Source organism: Danio rerio, chromosome 2, assembly GCF_052040795.2.
Source record: "Danio rerio strain M-AB ecotype USA chromosome 2, GRCz13ab, whole genome shotgun sequence".
Classification (NCBI taxonomy): Eukaryota; Metazoa; Chordata; class Actinopteri; order Cypriniformes; family Danionidae; genus Danio; species Danio rerio.
The window spans coordinates 16,450,788-16,470,073 of NC_141022.1; the positions used below are offsets into that span (position 1 = coordinate 16,450,788).

At 35.0% G+C, this 19,286-nt stretch overlaps 1 protein-coding gene across 5 annotated transcripts in view; it reads right to left on the bottom strand.

Moving 5' to 3' along the window:
- Positions 1–3,162: 3,162 nt before the first annotated feature.
- Positions 3,163–19,286, bottom strand: part of pde4bb (phosphodiesterase 4B, cAMP-specific b) — a 158,009-nt gene continuing 141,885 nt past the window's right edge. For all 5 annotated transcript variants that reach the window (XM_087240574.1, XM_087240575.1, XM_087240576.1 and 2 more), the window contains 9 exons: positions 18,013–18,106; positions 15,026–15,210; positions 14,555–14,653; positions 14,310–14,474; positions 13,338–13,437; positions 13,026–13,180; positions 6,071–6,193; positions 4,589–4,771; positions 3,163–4,419 (listed from right to left, as the gene is read on the bottom strand). In XM_087240574.1, coding sequence (XP_087096700.1) covers positions 4,132–4,419; positions 4,589–4,771; positions 6,071–6,193; positions 13,026–13,180; positions 13,338–13,437; positions 14,310–14,474; positions 14,555–14,653; positions 15,026–15,210; positions 18,013–18,106 — 1,392 coding nt within the window. In that variant the 3' untranslated portion in view covers positions 3,163–4,131. The remainder of the gene's footprint in view (positions 4,420–4,588; positions 4,772–6,070; positions 6,194–13,025; positions 13,181–13,337; positions 13,438–14,309; positions 14,475–14,554; positions 14,654–15,025; positions 15,211–18,012; positions 18,107–19,286) is intronic.

The window sequence follows — 19,286 nt, forward strand, 5'->3', positions numbered from 1 at the left end:
AAAACTCGACGCGTGCTTGTGTGTGCTTTGTCATCCGAGTAGGAGGGTTGTGTGTGTGTGTGTGTGTGTGCCTTGTGGTCCGAGGAGGAGAGCAATGTGTGTGTGTGTGTGTGTGTGTGTGTGTGTAAAAAGAGCAGTGTGACAAGCTAGGAGATCTCCTCGCCAGTTCTTGGGAGTTTTTGCTCAATAAAATAGTTAGTCATCGGTATTTTCAATTCCATCGTCTGTATTTACATTCACCTACTGGCAGCCAAAATCCATGCCTTACACTATGAAGCGTGTATGCACTGTGACTACTTTTATCTTGTTGATTAGCTGCTGGGCATTTCACTCGGACTCGCGCTGAAGGCAGCCAGTGTCGCCCAATCACAACAGGCTGTCATCGGTCCAATCAGCGCAGATTAGCTTTGCGTTAAGGAGGGGTTTGAGAACAAATTAATCACTGGACGATTAATATGGGAGTCGCTGGGATAATTAGGTAAAAATAAATGCAGATTACAAGATAATAAAAGGATTTTTTGACCTTGCATGCATATTAGACTGTTGGTGGAGACCCTTGCAACCAAAATATGACCCTATTTCATGTATAATATGGGCTCTTTAATCACTCAAACTTGAACAGAGTGCTGCCCAAATTCCATGAAAACATTTTCTGCCACACACAAACATCCAGGCCATCAGCAACTACAAACTCAGCCAGTCCACACCCACAGCCACAAATGTCTCCTTCTTGATCGAGCTAAATGACTTTTATGCCCGCTTTGAAAGAGACAATGAAGAACCCTACACCAGGATCACTTCCTCAACCAACCACTCAGCTATCACACTCACTTCCTCAGAAGTCTACACCCACTGAGTCGGACCAATGTGCGTAAGGCTGCTGGACCAGACGGTATTCCTGGGCGCGTACTTAAAGCATGTGCAGAACAGCTTGCTAGGGTATTCAGACATTTTCAACCTGTCGCTTACCCCTAGCAGCTGTGCCAACATGCTTAAAAACCACCTCTACACTCTACCTATAACACTGTCATACCCTCTAAGTTATTGATCAAACTTAGACCTGGATATCAACACGTCTCTCTGCAACTGAATTATGGACTTTCTGACTAACAGACCTCAGAATGTTAGATCAGGCCACATCTGCTCCACCACCGCCACACTCAACTCTGGTGTACCACAGGGCTGTGTGCTGAGCCCCTTCCTCTACTCCCTTTTTACCCTTGACTGTAGGCCTGTTAATAGATCCAACACCATCATCAAATTTGCAGATGACACCACAGTGATTGGTCTAATCAGAAATAATGATGAGACTGCCTACAGGGAGGAAATACAGCATCTGGCCACTTGGTGCACAGACGATAATCTGCTCCTTAACACCAACAAGACCAAGGAGCTCATTGTGGACATCAGGAAGGGACAGACTGGCACACATGATTGCATCCACATTGATGGGATGGCTGTTGAGCCTGTCTCATCCTTCAAGTTCCTGGGGACCCACATCTAAAAGGACCTTTCCAGGACCACCAACACCTCCAGCCTGGTCAAGGCTCACAAGTGCCTATTTTTCTTAAGGCAACTTAAAAAGAATCAGCGTCTTGGTGAACTTCTACCGCTGCACAATAGAAAGCATCCTGACCAACTGCATCACAGTCTGGTATGGAAGCTGCTCTGTTGCTGAGCGTAAGGCACTGCAGTGGGTGGTGAAAACCCAATCACAGGGACCACACTGCCAGCCATAAAGGACACCCAGAAGAAACACTGTCTGCGCAGAGCATGTAGTATTCTTAAGGACACCTTTCACCCCGTTCACAGACTGTTTTTACTCCTGCCTTCCGGCAGGCACTTCAGGCTCCCCCCAGACAAAAACCAGCAGACTATTTATATATATATATATATATATATATATATATATATATATATATATATATATATATATATATATATATATATATGTATATATATGTATATGTATGTGTGTGTATATATATATATATATATATATATATATATATATATATATATATATATATATATATATATATATATATATATATATATATATATATATTCAATTTGATGCAGACACAGCTACATTAAAAAATCACATTACTCATTGAACAATTACAAATCAAAACATGTTTCACATATTCCTCTTTTTAATCTCATTTGTCATTTTTTTGACAAACAGAACTGTGCAACACAACACAAGTTGCAACACAACAGAAGTTTAATACTTAAAATGCCTACATAATAATACTAATAAATATAATAATTGAGGTAACAGTGACTTCACCTGTGAAATTACAGTTTTTCTACAGTGTGAATATTTATCATTGGCATTATAATGAGAAACATGTGTAAAAACTTAAGTTATAGCTTTACATTGTTATCTTAACATTAATTTGGGTGAAGCTGTGGGAAACTAGTCAAACTTCTGTAAATAATTGTCCTCCATTTATTAAAAACCAAAAAAAAAAAAAAAACCCATTACAGAAAGAGTAATTAAAAGCAAACAGAGTAGTTAGGAAAGAAAGACACGATTTGATCGGTTTAAAGGCTAATGTCAGTCAGAGTGACTCGTTTACCACATCCTGTTCCTGACCGTTAAGAACATACATCAAGAGAAACCATATTGCTTGACATAAGCAATTGTGTATTTAAGGTTTATTGTTCTGTGAATATTAAAAGCTTAGATTATAGGAAATTAAACATGTAAAAGAGTTTACATTTTCTTGACAAAAATGTATCATATGACATTAAAAGACAGAGGTGTTTTTTTTGTAAATATATCGCACATTAGTTTGTTACAAATCACTAATCAGGTCAAAATAATAAAGTGTGGGAATGTCTGTCTCACATATTAAAGTAGCCTAAAAAGATGGATCTGGGATAAGAACTATTTGTAATATCTGTTACCGCAGAAAAATATAGTTGGAATTGTCTGTTTTTAAACAAAAAGCACAGCTACAATAAAGTGTCTACAACTGTAATTCCTTACTGTATTTATACAGGGGTAATGACTCTTATAATGTTAGTACAAATGAAACTTTCATACAAATGAACTTGTCATTAAAAAAGTAAATGTTTTTCTTTGGCAATCAATATAATTACCATAAATGCGTTCAAATTTATATTCACACCAGAATGCTCCTTTAAAAAAAATTCTTTGGATCCTGTTTTTATTAAATACAACATAAAACTTACTGGCGATGCAGTAGCGCAGTAGGTAGTGCTGTCGCCTCACAGAAAGAAGGTCGCTGGTTCGAGCCTTGGTTGGGTCAGTTGGTGTGTCTGTGTGGAGTTTGCATGTTCTCCCTGCGTTTGCATGGGTTTCCTCCTGGTGCTCCGGTTTCCCCCACAGTCCCCCAAAGAAATGCGATACAGGTGAATTAGGTAGGCTAAATTGTCCATAGTGTATTATGTTTGCGAATGAGTGAGTATGGGTTTTCAGTAATGGGTTGTGGCTGCAAGGGCATCCGCTGCGTAAAACATATGCTGGATAAGTTGGCTGTGGCAGATTAATAAAGGGACTAAGCTGAAAAGAAAATGAATAAAATGTACCAGAAGAATCACCTTATAAGAATGGTTTTAAAAAGTGAAATTATTTGTTACAAAGTGTAAAGATTTTGTATTACTTCAATAAAGTATGCTGGCACAAGAATGGCATTATTCTGTTCTTCAAAATTTCGGAAGACTGCATTCCCAATACACAACTGGGAATTACATGCTATTGCCCTCACACATATGAAAGCTGGTTTCACACACACAGTATGACATGTTCAAATGTGTAGTTGAATATGTGAAAACAAAATGGTCATAAAACACCCAAGTAGATAAAAGTAGCAACTTTTTTTTTTTTACAAAAAGTCTCTTTCATGTTGTAGTACAATACCCTCTGATAAGAGGTCCATGTTTCTTCTTTACAAAAACCATGTCAACCTTAAAATTGGAGGGTAATTTTTTGATAGGTTTTGTAGGATGTTAATTTACTCCTCTTTTGGGCTATGCAGAAGAGGCAAAGTTCCAAGACACAGTGGTCCTCTGAAGGGTTCTCATGTAGCAGGAGAATACCATTGCTCCACTTACTTAAATAAGGTCAACGAAACAGCCATTGTAGAAGCTGTTTACATGCTACGTCTCAGAAAATAAAGTAGAATGCGTCACTATCTCAACACAGTCCGTCTTTGAGAGGTTCTTAGTATCCTGCTTAGCTCCTTCCTCAACCTCTAACTCAAACTGAAACTTGTCTCCACTGGGACTTCCTGCTTCAAAAAAAGGAGGGGAGGGACTTTGTGGTATCATGCTGTAGTACCAGTTCCTATTCTCCTCTAAAGTGTCCAGAATATCCTGGGCATCTGGATGCACCAGGTCTGCCCAAGTCTCCCACAGTGGGTGCACGATGTAATCAATGAAACCAACCTAGTAGGAAAGCAAACAAACAAACATTTCTTATAAAATCAGTCTGACTCTGATTAGAACAGTGACAAAAAAGTTTTAATTTTATTAAATGTGGACTTGCCTGGCATCTTAGAAATATATATTTTAAAAGCATGTGCCAGTTCATTTAAACAAAAGATGAGTTGCACACCTGAGATTTCTCTACTGATGCAGTGTGTTTGTCACACATTGGGCTGATCTCCATGCCGCGCTCTCTCTCTCTGTCACCCTGGTGAAAAAACTCTTGCATAATGCGGTCTGTCCATTGCTTGTACAGATCTAATGGCTTAGTGGGATTACTTAGATCAGCACAGTGAACCATATTTCTTAAGACCTGCGGAAACAGAGTAAATCCAGGGTAAATATGATGCCACCTTTCAGTTCTTTTTAACTTAATTTCTTAATAATTTCTTAATTTAACTTGTACACTGTTTCGAATAGTCTGTAAGTTGACTTGATTGGAGTGTTTGCCAACTTAAATTTAGAAAGTGTTTTGAAATTAAAAGTGTTTGCCAGATAAAAAAAACAAAAAACAAATTGTAAGTTGAGTTAGTTCTAACAATATCTTTGTAAAGACTATTATTTAACTTCCCAGAAATGCTTGCATGACACTTCACTTTTTTTGTTGATATTACTATGGTTCTTTTTTAGTTTTTTAAAACAGTCATGTACCAGTGTTAGGTATTCCTGTTCTGTGCTGGACTGGGATATTTGAATTGTGTTGATCTTGTCATGGACTTGTGTGTATTTAGACTCGCACTTGACTCGTACTCGTACATAAAATAGTTCATGCTTACTGCTGTATGTTAACATTTCATTAAATTAATGTTTGCTTGACATGTCTAATAATTGGTGATTGTCTTGTTTGCAACATTTTCTAGTCTCGGTCTAGACTCAGACTCTCTCTACTTGGTGTCCCATTCAAGTTTTATGTTACATCTAATTTTAATAAATAATGTTTATTGCATTACTTGAATTTTAGGTTGGTTCCCATGATGGTATTTAATTATTGTGTGAGCGCCTTCTAATTATTAAGTATGTCTCTTATTGCTTATTGTACTGCACAGTAAAAAAAAGTTGACTCAACTTAAAACTGTTTTCTGCAGGGCTTTTTTTAAGTTACTCAAATTCAAGTGCAGTACTTGGGAACAACTCAAAACTGCTCTGCAGCAAGTAGCATTACAGTTTTAGATTGAGCAAAAAAAATGTACAGTGTGTTTTTGTCTGTGTAACAAAGTACAATGTGTAGACTAGTGTACTTTAAAACATGGGTGAATAACCATAAATTGATGAAATATTGAAATGTCCCTTTTTTCTTTTTTTTCTAAAAAATTTCAACTTACAGAATGTTTTCACAATATAGATTAAGTTGTAGCGAAAGCAAATGTTATAAAGTGACATCTAGCAAATGTATTTTAACCAAACTTTGCAAGTTCTGCTTAAATGTAAGTTAACCTAGTAACCCTAATTTTTGCAATTCCAGTTTACTTGGTCCACTATTCTATTCGATCAGCTAAACGTTTAAAGATAAAATGCTAAGATAATTAAGCAAATAAAATTTTACAGTGTACATGGGGATTAGAGAGTACTAAAGAACCACAAGTTGTTTATGACACACAAAGGCCGGACTCACTTGTATCCTGTCTGTATAGTTGTCAAGCAGCAACACTCCTGAACTGGTCACCTTCTTGGTCTCAACCATTGTTTTCAAGTCAGCCAGTAAGCTCATGTGCTTGGACATATCTGTTGCAAGCACCTATAGAAATAGATGTGGACTTAGGGTACAATGTACAAAAAAATAGCATTTTTAAAGCTTTTGCATACAGATGACAATGTTGTCAAAACTATCCTCATTCACAAACATGTTTTACTACTACAGTAAATGCCAGGGCAGTAGTTGGCAATGTCACTTTGTAAATAAATGTGCTGTGTGAATGTGGACATACAGGCTGGTATTCTGCCATTGTTTGTTTGATTGTTAAGTAGTTGAAAAGCACACATTTAAAATGCAAAGTAGCAAAGTATAAATAAGTTACTGCAATTGAGTAGTTTTTTCTTAAGTATGTACTTAAATAATTTAAAAAAATGTGTACTGTTACTTTAGATTGCTGTATATTTAATGCTTTGTTTTCCTTCAACCTGCAGTCTTTATTTTTCCTTGTCTATGGTAATTGGCTAAGTAAGTCCTGTTATCCTTGTCAAATCAAATAGCGCCTACAAAGACTGCATCAGACTCTAAGACTTAAATGTTGGCAACACTATATAAAACTGCACACTGTGAATCATTTAAGCAAATAGTTCATTCATTATTTCTTAAGCATTAATGTTATATTAATAGCCATTATTAAGCAGTTTATATACAAAGCTACAAATGCTGCATTCTTGCATGTATCATGATTGTATTTTCATACTTTGTTAATGATAAACTTTTCATTACAAAATCAAGTATTGCATTGTTTACAAACCTTTTTTCAAGAAGTTTTAAAGATTCTTCATTATGAGTAATTAAATGACTAATAAACTATTCAATTGAACATTTATATAACATAACATCCAGGGGTATAGTAATAGCTATTTTGAACGTTAATAAATGCTTTATTAACTCAACCACATTATTACAACTACAACTTTAGTGACCCAGTAAAGTGAGGGCTATTTATGCTTTGTAAATAACAACTGAAACAGAAAGAAATGACCAAAATATTCATTTCAAGATACACAAATGAAACTATATCAAATGAAAACTAAATTTTTTATTGTTTGATTTTTTTGTCATTATTTTCACTGTTTATAATATGAGCCATTAATTGTCATAAAATTAGATTTTTATTTGAGGGATTTGCAAAGCATAAATTGTTCCCAATTTAATGGCAGTCACAAAACTGCATGTATTTAAGTCAATTGAAAGGATCCAAAATATCAGACTCTGAGAACTCTTATAGAATTTCATGAGACAAGATGCAATGTTCTTATCTGAGAAGTGATGAAGAAACCAGCTGTTCAACTGTTCTATCCAAATCACTGTTGACAATGCAGACACTGGCTGGAGAAACAGAGCTACTGTATACTACAGCAGGGGGTAATGCGAGAAAGTCACCCTTCTACTTCCACCTCCAGCCCCCCTTCTTGACCCTTATGTCACCTTCTAATTAGAGCACATTTCACATAAAATGTTCAAGGTTTTAATATGGTGTATCTTGCTGCACTATATTCATGTTTGGTATCATTTTTAATGTCTCTGTGTGATTGGTAAAGTGGTCTTAATTTTACAGTAATATTTCACTGGTATATGTTGATTTGGTTTTTGACTTCTATAAGATCTTGATATGATGCTCTCCCTCCTCAGAGATGGTTAAGTCCTCAAATTCACCAGGCCAGGGTTTCTGTGACACTTCTATTGTCTTGAATTTATGGCTGTTTTTTTTTACTTGAGTATATAAGATAAGATGTGCTATGGGTCGGGGGGAGATCTTGCAAAAAGACACCCCATTGCAGTATCTCTGAGACTTATGCTGCAATGTATTTCTCTGGTCAGGTATGCATCTATAACTCTTTGATTTATCTTTGATTAATGGATGTTATATTGTTAGTCTCATTTCTGAATTGCCTTCCTGATGATTTATTATGTAACTGGCAGAATACAAAAATTACAATTTTACCTGACAAATAAAATGTTAAGTTTTTATTAATTCTGGAGTTTTGTGAATTCATTGTATCCAGTAGATTACTAGGAGTCTTCTTTACCTTTATAGTATGGCATAAATTGAATTGATTAATAGGCACATTTAATTATACGTAGCCATAGAGAGCCTATAACATGTAGACCTTTTAAGCATTTAACCACTGGAAGTAGCAAGTTGTATGGGCTTGGCTAAGGATCTATTTTTTAAGATTAGGTAAGTGTTAATGTGACCAGCTTATTCAAATATAGTTAATCCTGCATCCTCTGACTATTTTCAGAGTGTCGACATATTGTCCATGAGAATAAGCGCAAACCGCGGGCGTGGAACTCTGAGCGATTTTGGTCCCTACAATTAGTACAATTAGAATATCGGACCTCAGAAAATATCAAAACTCTAAATTAAATCATAAATGATGAATGTGGTCCGTTCTTACAATTAGAAATACAATCTAAATTTTAGGATCATTTAAATTAGAATCAGATTAAATTCGGAGCTAAAAAACGAATATGAATAAATTCTAATAAATAATTAAATTCTTTTCAGAAGCACTAGAAAAGGCTTACATGCATTATACCTTCGACCATGCTGTTAGTTTCGTCATTGGGCTAATAGATGGACTCCTACAAAATAAAGCATTTATTAACACACAAAATAACTATTATACCATATAACATATAAATATATAAATAACTAAAATATATACATTTTTAATTTAAAGTTTATTAATCATTTACTTACTCATTCTGAAGAATCTTAATGCAATACTTAATTTAGTAACAAAAAATCCATCATTAACAAAGTATGAAAATACAATTATTAAGCACCTTAAACATGTTTATATGTATATAAATAAAAAATGCCAAGTTAATTATTATAATTATCATAAAAATATTATGATTGTTATTATAATTATTATTGTTTTTATTATTATTATTAATATCAATATTAAGTGTTACCCGGATGTTTTTATGCAGCAAACATATACTGTGTGAAAGCAATTAAAAGTGTTGAAGAATGCTATTTTTTTTTACATGCATTGGCCAAGAGACAGCATGTCTCTGATTAGAAGATAAAGGATGCCTACTAAAATCTTAAAATGGTCTAAAACAAAAACTAAAAGGGCTACAGAATTTTACATTATCATTTACATGCAATTTATCACTACTGCACAAACTGCTGGACACTCATAACTTTTTTAGTCAGGGTTCAAATTGCAAAACTTATGATTTGATTTTAGGTTGTTAGAAAGTGACCAAAATCCAATGTCGAGCCGCCATCTTAAACCAACATCCTATTGATGTCAAATACTGACATTTATTTATCATTTATGGCAACAAAATCCAACATCTGATAGATGTCATAGCGGTAACGTTGACACAACGTCAAGCTGTAACATCATTAGACGTTGATATTTGGTTGGTTTTAGGTTGGACGTTGGACATTGATAACGGGCTGACATTGAGTTCTGATGTGTAAACACGATTTTCATTTCCAAACAAAATGCAGCGTTTCCACGACGTTAGGGTACAATTTCAATCTGACATCATGTTGACATCTTGTGCCTGCTGGGTGTTTAAGGCCATTTCGGTCATCATACAGTAAATATCCATCATCGTCTCTTCAGCGACATGCATCTAAACTCGGGGGGCCCATACTCGGTCCTGGAGGGCAAATGTAGTGTGCAAAGTTTAGTTCCAATCCCAATTAGACGCACATGGGCTAGCTAATCAATCTCATACTAGGCTTACTAGAAACATCCGTGCAGGTGTGTTGAGGCAAGTTGGAGCTAAAATCTGCAGGACATTGGCTCTCCAGGACTGTGGCTGTTTCTCAATATGCGTTATTCAGCGGTCTTGCGTCCTTGTATTCTTGTGTAACGTCATCATCAGCTGCCAAAGTTCAGTTCCAATACTCAAGACCGCAAGAACAGAGGATGTGTAAAACTTCCCGGATGTGATCTTGATATCGAGGACACACCGATGCATACTTGAGCACCGAACTCGCTCAGGAAGTCCCAGAAGACATTGTAAAGTGCAATGTAAAGTGCACATGTCTTGAAGTAGTTCATTATGATGCAATTTACATTTTTGTGTGATTTGATTGGACAGAATTTACAGGACTGATTTTTTTAATTCCCATAAACAAGAAAAAATAAAGTAGTAAAAGTACAGATACTGCACTAAAAAGGTACTCAAGAAAAAGTAAAAGTACATATTTTTAAAACTACTTAGTAAATAACAATTTCTGAGAAAAACTACTCAATTATAGTAACTTGAATATTTGTAATTAGTTACTTTACACCACTGACCATCAACAAATAGATTTGCTTTAAATCATCTAAATTGCAGCGTCAGCCTATTTAGATATAACAGTTGGTTGGCAAAAGCCGCTAAACGCCACTTGCCGTTGACAGTAAAAGCCGCTATATCCCAAGAACCGATCAGAAGGTGCAAATTGAATCATATATGTTTTACATGTAGATGCGCGCTGATACACCAGCTATTATGAGAAAAGCATTTTATTCCCCTTACGATTACGATTTAAAAAGACAAAGTTTGATGAGTTCTCTCACGACGTAATGCAGAGAGGCTTATCCATGCCTTTATCACATCATGTCCTAATTTTTGTAATTCACTTTTTGTTGGTTTACCAACAAGTTCTCTCAGAAGACCACAATATATACAAAATTCCGCTGCACGGGTTATAACAGACAAATTATCACACCACCATATTACTCCTGTGCTACAACAATTACACTGGCTTCTTGTTAAATTACGGATTGATTTTAAGACGTTGATTTTAACTTTCAAAGCAGTGCATGGGTTAGCACCCAGTTACATCTGCGACCTGGTGACCCTTGCCACCGCAGCCCACAGTCTTCGTTCTGCATCGGGACTTACATTGCATCAGCCACGGTGTAAACTCAAGACCATGGGTGGGAAGACTTTTTCACACAGTGCACCTAAGCTTTGGAATGCACTCCCCATCAGCATTAGGAATGCTGCCTTTCTGGACTGTTTTAAGAATCTTCTTAAAACTCACCTTTTTAACATTGCTTTTAACTTAGAAATAAAAAAGTTTAAACAAAATCATCGTCCTATCTTATGGTTCATATTTTTATTGTTTTATTGCATCTTTTATTGTTGTGCTGTTTTGCTTGCTTTGTGATTTAGTATTTTGCCTGTAGCGCTTTGAGTATAAGAAAAGCAAATTACAAATAAAATTTATTATTATTATTATGATGAACTGGATAAGCCTCTCCGACTGTTAGTGGATGACAAATGAAAACATGCCTTAAAAAAAGAAAATGCAATGTGCAGTCGGAAGTGTAGCATGCATTTATAATGTTGGTTTGCACAGCGACGATACTTTGAATGAGTCCGATTTACTATACATTAAACGGCAACACCATTTCATGAAAAACCGAGTTAAGATACCTTTCTTTTATCCCACATGGATGCTATAGGGATAAATAAGAGATGAAAAAGAGACCTTGAGAATGGTGAGAATGAATGAATGACAGCTTCTAAAATTGTCTGAGAGGCATTTTTTGCCCAGAAGTCCAAACCTTGTGATTTATCTGCTAATGTAAGCTATTTTTTAAAAGATAAAAATAAATATAATGCATAAAACTATACATTTATATTAGCCTGCTTTATATTACCTATAGGCCTATGTCTGATAAGCTTTTTATATTAATGGACAATGCACAGATATTGATGTTTCACAATGTTTTAAACTACAATATTTAAATGTACCAAACTTAGTTTACAATGTTTACATTGCTCTACTTGCATTAAATCTGAATCCCAAATATCAGAAATGACAACTGATTGTTCAGATTTAATTAATATCAGTTTTAATGTTATTGATTAATGCACTTACTTTACAGATTTCATTCATTCATTTTCCTTCTGCTTTTTCACTGGTTTACCACAGTAAAATGAACCGCCACTTGACAGATGTATTTTTAATTTTAGGTGTTTTGTGTAATGTGCATCATGTTTGGAAAAAATATTTTTTAATTGCATCTTTAGTAATTTTTCAACTAAATACACTGTCTTGTCCCGATAAGTGGATTTAGAGGTTTTTGCAAAAAAAAAAAAAAAAAGCAGAGGTGGATTTTGCTGGTTTTGATGCAAGAGAAAATCTTATTTGTCAAAAACCAAGAAATTGTCTAAAGTGACATTTATGAAAAAAAAAAAAAATTATTTACTAGATAATAACATTTACATTACATATAAAATGAAACTTCTGGCCCTAATCAGAGGAGCCTGATGGAAAATGCTCATTTACAAAAAAATAGGTCTGATGGATTTAGAAGGTTTTGCATCTGAACTCTTCAGCTCCCCATGTAAATGCACCAACCTGCTTTCTGTTGGCATATTATAGGTGCACATAATATGAATGGATTGTGATCATAATTAATTTCACATTTTAAAAGTATAGTCCATGAATGGCAAATAATTTAACTTACACTTGAAAACCGTTGAACACCCTTGAAAGAACGTTATTATTTCACAGGGTATACGGTGGAATACAGCTTGATCTTTATTACTCTTGAGTACATTTAGAAGGGCCATCTTTTACCCTGAGTACTTTGAGTAGTTTTGAAAGATACTTTTACTCTACTTGCACTACATTTTTTTTTTTGGCAAAAAATACTTGAGTATGATTCTTCAGTATCTTTCCACCTCTGAATAGTATGTGCATATCTGTGTATAAATATTATAATATCATTCAACCTCTACCTTTAAGAAATTGCTTTTGCTACATTAACCACTATTTAACAATGGTCTTTGCATTTAAACAGGTGTTATACAAATGGTCATCAGGTGTGGTAGTTTTATGTGAGGGTAAACCAAAACTTTCCCCAAGCAGCAAAATTTAGCCAGCAATGCTTACCATGTGAATAACCATTTTCCTGAGAGTCTGCCGCTCCTTCTTGGAGAGGTTTTGGAAGAGATCACAGTTTTCCCCTTGCAAGAGTTTGAAACCAACTGCTAGGTGATGGTTTTCGAGAACAGACTCATCATTGTACATGAGTGCCAGCTCAGAGTCTACAGTAAAAATAGGCATGATGTTTAAGAGAAACATAAAACAGCAATAACTTTCAGTCTTTGTTCTTCCACATGATTTGAGTGCCAATGATTCCAGCTGTTTGGAGCCATAAACAAGCCATATTTAAAGGGAAGTGTAAATTAAAAATTCACTCACTTGTGTTAATTAGAAACTGGTTTGAGACCCCTGGGTGGTCCACATCATGGATGGCTGCTGCAAAAAGAGCTGCCAGAATCTCCAGGTCAGTAAAGACTGCCTGTAAACAGTAAAGGACAGTGTTACATGAACAGGTGGTATCACATTTCCTAAATGCACTTAACTTGTTAATTGGTTTAAATTATGACTTTTAATAAAACAAAACATTGTGAGAGTTGAGATAATATGAGGAAACAAACAAACAAACAAAAAATGTTGTTGACCAAACATTGAGCAGTGTTTGGAGATTAGATGGATGATGCATGAGGAAAAAGGACAGTAAACATAAATAGAAAAAGTTATTTTATTTTTATCTCAAATTTGTTTTTTTAGGCATTTTAATTATTTTTTTATATTAATATTATTAATTTTTTTTTAAGTACAGAGTGACCATTGTAAATCATTGTCAGGATTGTAGTTTTTATTCCTATATTATTCTCTTGATTTAAACATTTTGAATTTTCTTTTAATGTTTCATTTCTCTTTTAATCTGTTAGATGTATTGAAATAAAAGATTCAATAGAAAAATATTAAAAAGTAATAAACATTTTATCTGGTGCAGTGGGTAGAATGATCTCCTCACAGCAAGAAGGTCACTGGTTCAAGTCTCGGCTGGGTTACCTGGCATTTCTTTGTGGAGTTTGCATGTTCTCGCCGTGTTTGTGTGGGTTTCCTACGGGTGCTCGGGTTTCCTCCATAGCCCAAAGACATGTGCTATAGGTAAATTGGGTATGCTAAAATTGACCGTAGTGTATATGTGTGAATGAGTGTGTATGAGTGTTTCTCAGTGAAACTGGAAGGGCATCTGCTGTGTAAAAACATGTGCTGGATAAGTTGGGGGTTCATTCCGCTGTGGCGACCCCAGAATAATAAAGGGACCAGGCTGAAAAGAAAATGAAGGAATGAATAAAATGTATATCCAATGTATCTTACATCCAGTGCAGGTGTGGACAGCAGGATGTGTGTAGATTGGGCCACGTCAGCTGCATGTAGACTGTTGTGATAGGCCACGTCTGCGTGGTAGTGGTCTTCAAGAGTCATCATGTATGTCACAAAGGTGTCCACTGGGATCTTAAATGTCTTCATCAAATCTCTCTCCTGGAGAAAAAAAACCCAGTTGCCTTTCATTTAATAAACACTTTTCTAGACTTGTTAGATAAGCTTTTTTGTGCACAAACCTGAAAGATGGCATACATGATGCAGGCTAGTGGGCGGTGGTGCGAGTGCTCTGCCACTTTGAAGATGTTTAAACCCCACTTGTTAATGTCCTCCAGGTCCTACAAAAAACAGGAGATGATGATGCCAAAACCTTAAGCAATACTCAATATACAAACTGTTCTTAATTATTGTAGTGAGCCGATCACTTCATAGTAAAGGTATTACACACAGACACCCCTATTTTGAAATGCACACTTTATATTGTATAATTGCATGTTAACTATTTATATATACTGTTCTCCCTCTACTCAACACCTTAACTCATTTTGATTTAGATTGTAATGTCATATTGCGCACCTGTTGTGAAGCTGTTTTGGAGTGATAATTATTATTAAAAGCATGATACAAATAAACCTGAACTGAATTGATTTGAATATTCATACAATTACACTACAACAATTGCACACAAATTCATGAGATGGTGACTATACCTTTGAGAGCATGTCCTCCGAGTCGGTTTTCACACCGAAGCGTGTCGTACTACAGCTGCTAGATGGACCTGATCCATGCGTGACCTTTCTCACCCCACTGATCTGAGTCATTAGCTGCTGCTGCCTCTTCTTCCTCTCCCGTGATTTTGGAGTAGACAATGGAATCTCCAGCTCATTCTGTTTGTCTACAGACAGAAAGGTTTTTACCTATTACTTATGTGACTGTTCATTTTAGCACTCACACATTCAATTCACAACAGCAGCTTTGACATTTCAGACTATAGAGTAAGTTCATGTGAGCAAAATAAATGTGATATTAGTTCAAGCCACCTACAATATCTTTACAGGTCAACTGTTGATTTTAGTTCAGCTGGGGCTTATGCTGGTACTTCAAAGATGGATACACACACATACAGATGTATGTGTAAATGTTAAGACACCCTTTTAATACATAAATAAATAAACAAATTACTTCCATATAAAATAATCAGTTGGAAAATAAAACATCAAATGAACAACAACAACATGCAGCATTAAAACATATATGTCAGGCAGGTTATTGATCTGGAGCTTTCAGGTGTGTGTGAATACAATGCCCATCCCACAGGTAAAAGCTTAGGGAAAATCTACAACAGTGCTGAAGCTGAGAAAGAAGAAAACAATTTTCTTTAAGTTATTACTGCAAAGTGTGGATCTACAAGCATCTGAACCATAGGGTTACCTAAATTTGTCCAAAGGCTTTTCTATTTTGGCTTTATTTTTGTGAAACAAAAATGTTTACTTACTCATAATAATAATGTTTATCTGAGTTTTTATAGGAACCCTTTTATTTCCAGATGCAGAAATGATGCAAATCTTTTTAAAAATGAAATCATTTTATTTATGGTATGATATTCACACGCTAATGTTTATTCTACTGTTGTCTTTTAAGAAAAACACTAAACAAAAGTGACTAAAATAATACTATGTCTGGAAAAGCAAATAAACATTCACATCTTTTGAGATGACTGAAAAATATGTTGACTTCTCTTTAGCAGTGATGTCTGTTGCCCTCTTTCTTTTCTTTATCAACATTTCTTGGTATCAAGAGTTTGAGCTCTCAGTAACACTGCATATTATGAGTGTTTGTCTCAAACCTCCCTATTGATGACCGTGTGAGTAAGTGTGTAGGCTATAGGGCTCTAGATGACAGGGTTTGGGGAGTAACAGACATTCCATCCTCTTTGGCTTTCAAAAGTTTTATGGAGGATATAGAAACCCTCTCTTTCAGTCTTTTTTTCTCAATCAACTTTTAAAATAGATCAAGCTTTTAAAAGACTCTACGTGTGCACACGTACAGTATGACCTCATTACATCGTATTACTGCTGTATGTTGCTGCTCCCCCACCCACACTAAGATAAGCTGACGTGCGCATGGGTATGGAACTGACGTGCGCATGGGTATGCCTACCAACACAAGTAAGCTTTTCTAGCAAGAAAATGTTGTAGCTTTTTGTTTTATATTTTATTGTATATTTATATATAGAAAGAATTTTATGTAACTTTCATTCCTGTAATGTATTATTAAATTTCACAGCATAAGTATGAGGCTACTAAAAATCTACACATATACTGCTATTAAACACCTTTAAAAATGTTTTAAAAGTCTTTCATTTTTCTTTTATTGGATCAAAATGTTGTTTATTTTTTCATTTAAAATAAAAAAGTATATTCACAATTCTGCAATCATTAGTAAGTGTTATTTATTTTACATGCTGTTTTAATGATTTTGGATTTTAATACAATACTTTAGAGGGTGGCCTCACAGCAAGAAGGTCACTGGTTCAAGCCCCGGCTAGTTTACTGAATGAACTAAATTGGCCAATGTATGTGTGTGAATGAGTGTGTATGCATGTTTTCCAGTACTAGGTTGCAGTTGGAATGGCATCCGCTGTGTAAAACATATGCTGGATAAGTTGACTTATTATTCTGCTGTGGTGACCCCTGAAGAATAAAGGGACTAAGCTGAAGGAAAATAAATGATTGTACAATATTTAAAATGTTATTATTTAAAATGACTATAAATATTGCATGTTCATTCAATTTAATTCCATATGTGATTCTGCACCACAAAAGTATGTGTTTTATCTTGCAGGGGTATATTTTTGTCAATTGTCAATAGGTTTTATGGGACAAAATTATTGATTGTTCTTTATGCCATTAATCAATTGAATATTAAGTAAATATCATGTTCCATTAATACATTTAGCAAATTTCCAAGTCATTCATTTATTTTGTTGTCGGCTTAGTCCCTTCATTAATCCGGAGTCGCAACAGCGGAATGAACCGTCAACTTATCCAGCACGTTTTACGCAGAGGATGCCCTTCCAGCTGCAAACTATCTCTGGGAAACATCCACACACACACACACACACACACACTCATACACTACGGATAATTTAGCCTCACCAATTCAGCTGTACCACGTCTTTGGATTGTGGAGGAAACTGGAGCACCCGGAGGAAACCTACGCAAATGCAGGGAGAACATGTAAACTCCACACAGAAACGCCAACTGAGCCGAGGTTCCAAACAGCGACACAGCGACCTTCTTGCTGTGAGGCGACAGCACTACCAACTGCGCCACTGTGTCGCCCCCAAATTTCCAATGTTTAGTATTAGTATTATGCATTGACAAGATATTAATTTTGAAAATTTAAAAATATGACTCTCTCAATATTAGAGGGAACCCCCAAATATCAGATTTTAAACAGTTGTATCTTGGCCAAATACTTTCCTATCCAAAGAAACCATACAGCAATACAAGTCTTATTTATTTAGCTAAAATGTGATGTATAAATCTTAATGTCCAATAACCTATGGGATTTGTGGTCCAGAATCACATATATATTAACATTTTCATATGCACTTTTAACTTGTATTTAATATGTTTTCTTATAAGATTTTGAATTATCCTTTGAAGACAATGAAAAGAAAGTTGAGACTTACCTAAGAATGTGTTGGAAATGAACTCAGACACCTGGTTTCCAGAGCGGCTCATCTCAGACAAATGTGTCAGTTCCCGATTCAACATCCTCTTGAACTAAAACCACAAAACAGGCCTTCTTACACAAATTCTATCTAAATAATTCAAGATTTCTGTTTATATACATTATCAATCCTCGTCATGTTTTTTTTTTAAACAAGCATTAAAAAGAAATTTGCCATCCAAGTGAACTGATAATCACAATAATCTGTTCCGTTTCAAATTTTTGACGCAAAAGCACATCTTAATGTAACCCCAGGAAACAAACAACAGGTAATTGACTTCAGGCATGTTGGAGGTTTTGGCTATAGTTGCTTAAAAAGTTAATTGATCTCTTCATTCTTGTAACATAGACAAAACCCTATCACTGACTTATCAGTCCACTGTTTATCCTGATCCTGATCTCACCCCTCTGTATTCCCTTTCACATCCTAGCAATGTTTGTCATAAAAAAAAAACTGCAACCAGAATGAAAAACCAACACAGAACTCTGTGAGATCTTCAATTTCAACACCTAGTCTGTTTTTTCTCTACTTTGCCATCCTCCTTCTCTCTCTCTCTACACTTCTTTGTTCTCCACATCCTTTGCAGCATGGATGGATTCATGTAAGAAGCACAAAACACACAATCCTGGATTGTTGTTATTTTTAAAATTATCATATTAAATAAAGTTGTTAAATAAAGAGCAGAGTGTTTACATTTTTAAAAGCATTCAGTCACGAAATACATGGAAATTCTAACATTGTTAATCGGTCGTGCACACCAAATGCCTAGTCCTATAGGTTTCTATCAACTGTATATTTATGCAATATTTTGTTCTGCTACAACTTTAAACAAGTTTTTGCAACAGTCCATTTTTCCTGAAACTCAAGAATTCATTAAGCATGATGTAAGCAAAAGCAGTCATGAAGCTATGGCAAATAAGAATGTATCAGTTACATCTTACACTTTAAATGCCTTCACTGATTTTTTAAACAGAACTAGACACTGCTGAACCAATGCCTCTTAAATGTCATATTAATCGTTTAAAAAAATACATTGTTTTATTCAAAATTGTTCTATTTAATATGAATTTAATTTTATTATTTTTTTATTTATTTAATGTCCATACTGTTCATGTTAATATATACTTTTTACAATGAGTATACAGTTAAAAAACTAATTTATTTCAGTTTTAAACATAACAATTAAAAGTATAGTTTTTGCACACATACAAATTAAACTAAATTCACATCAA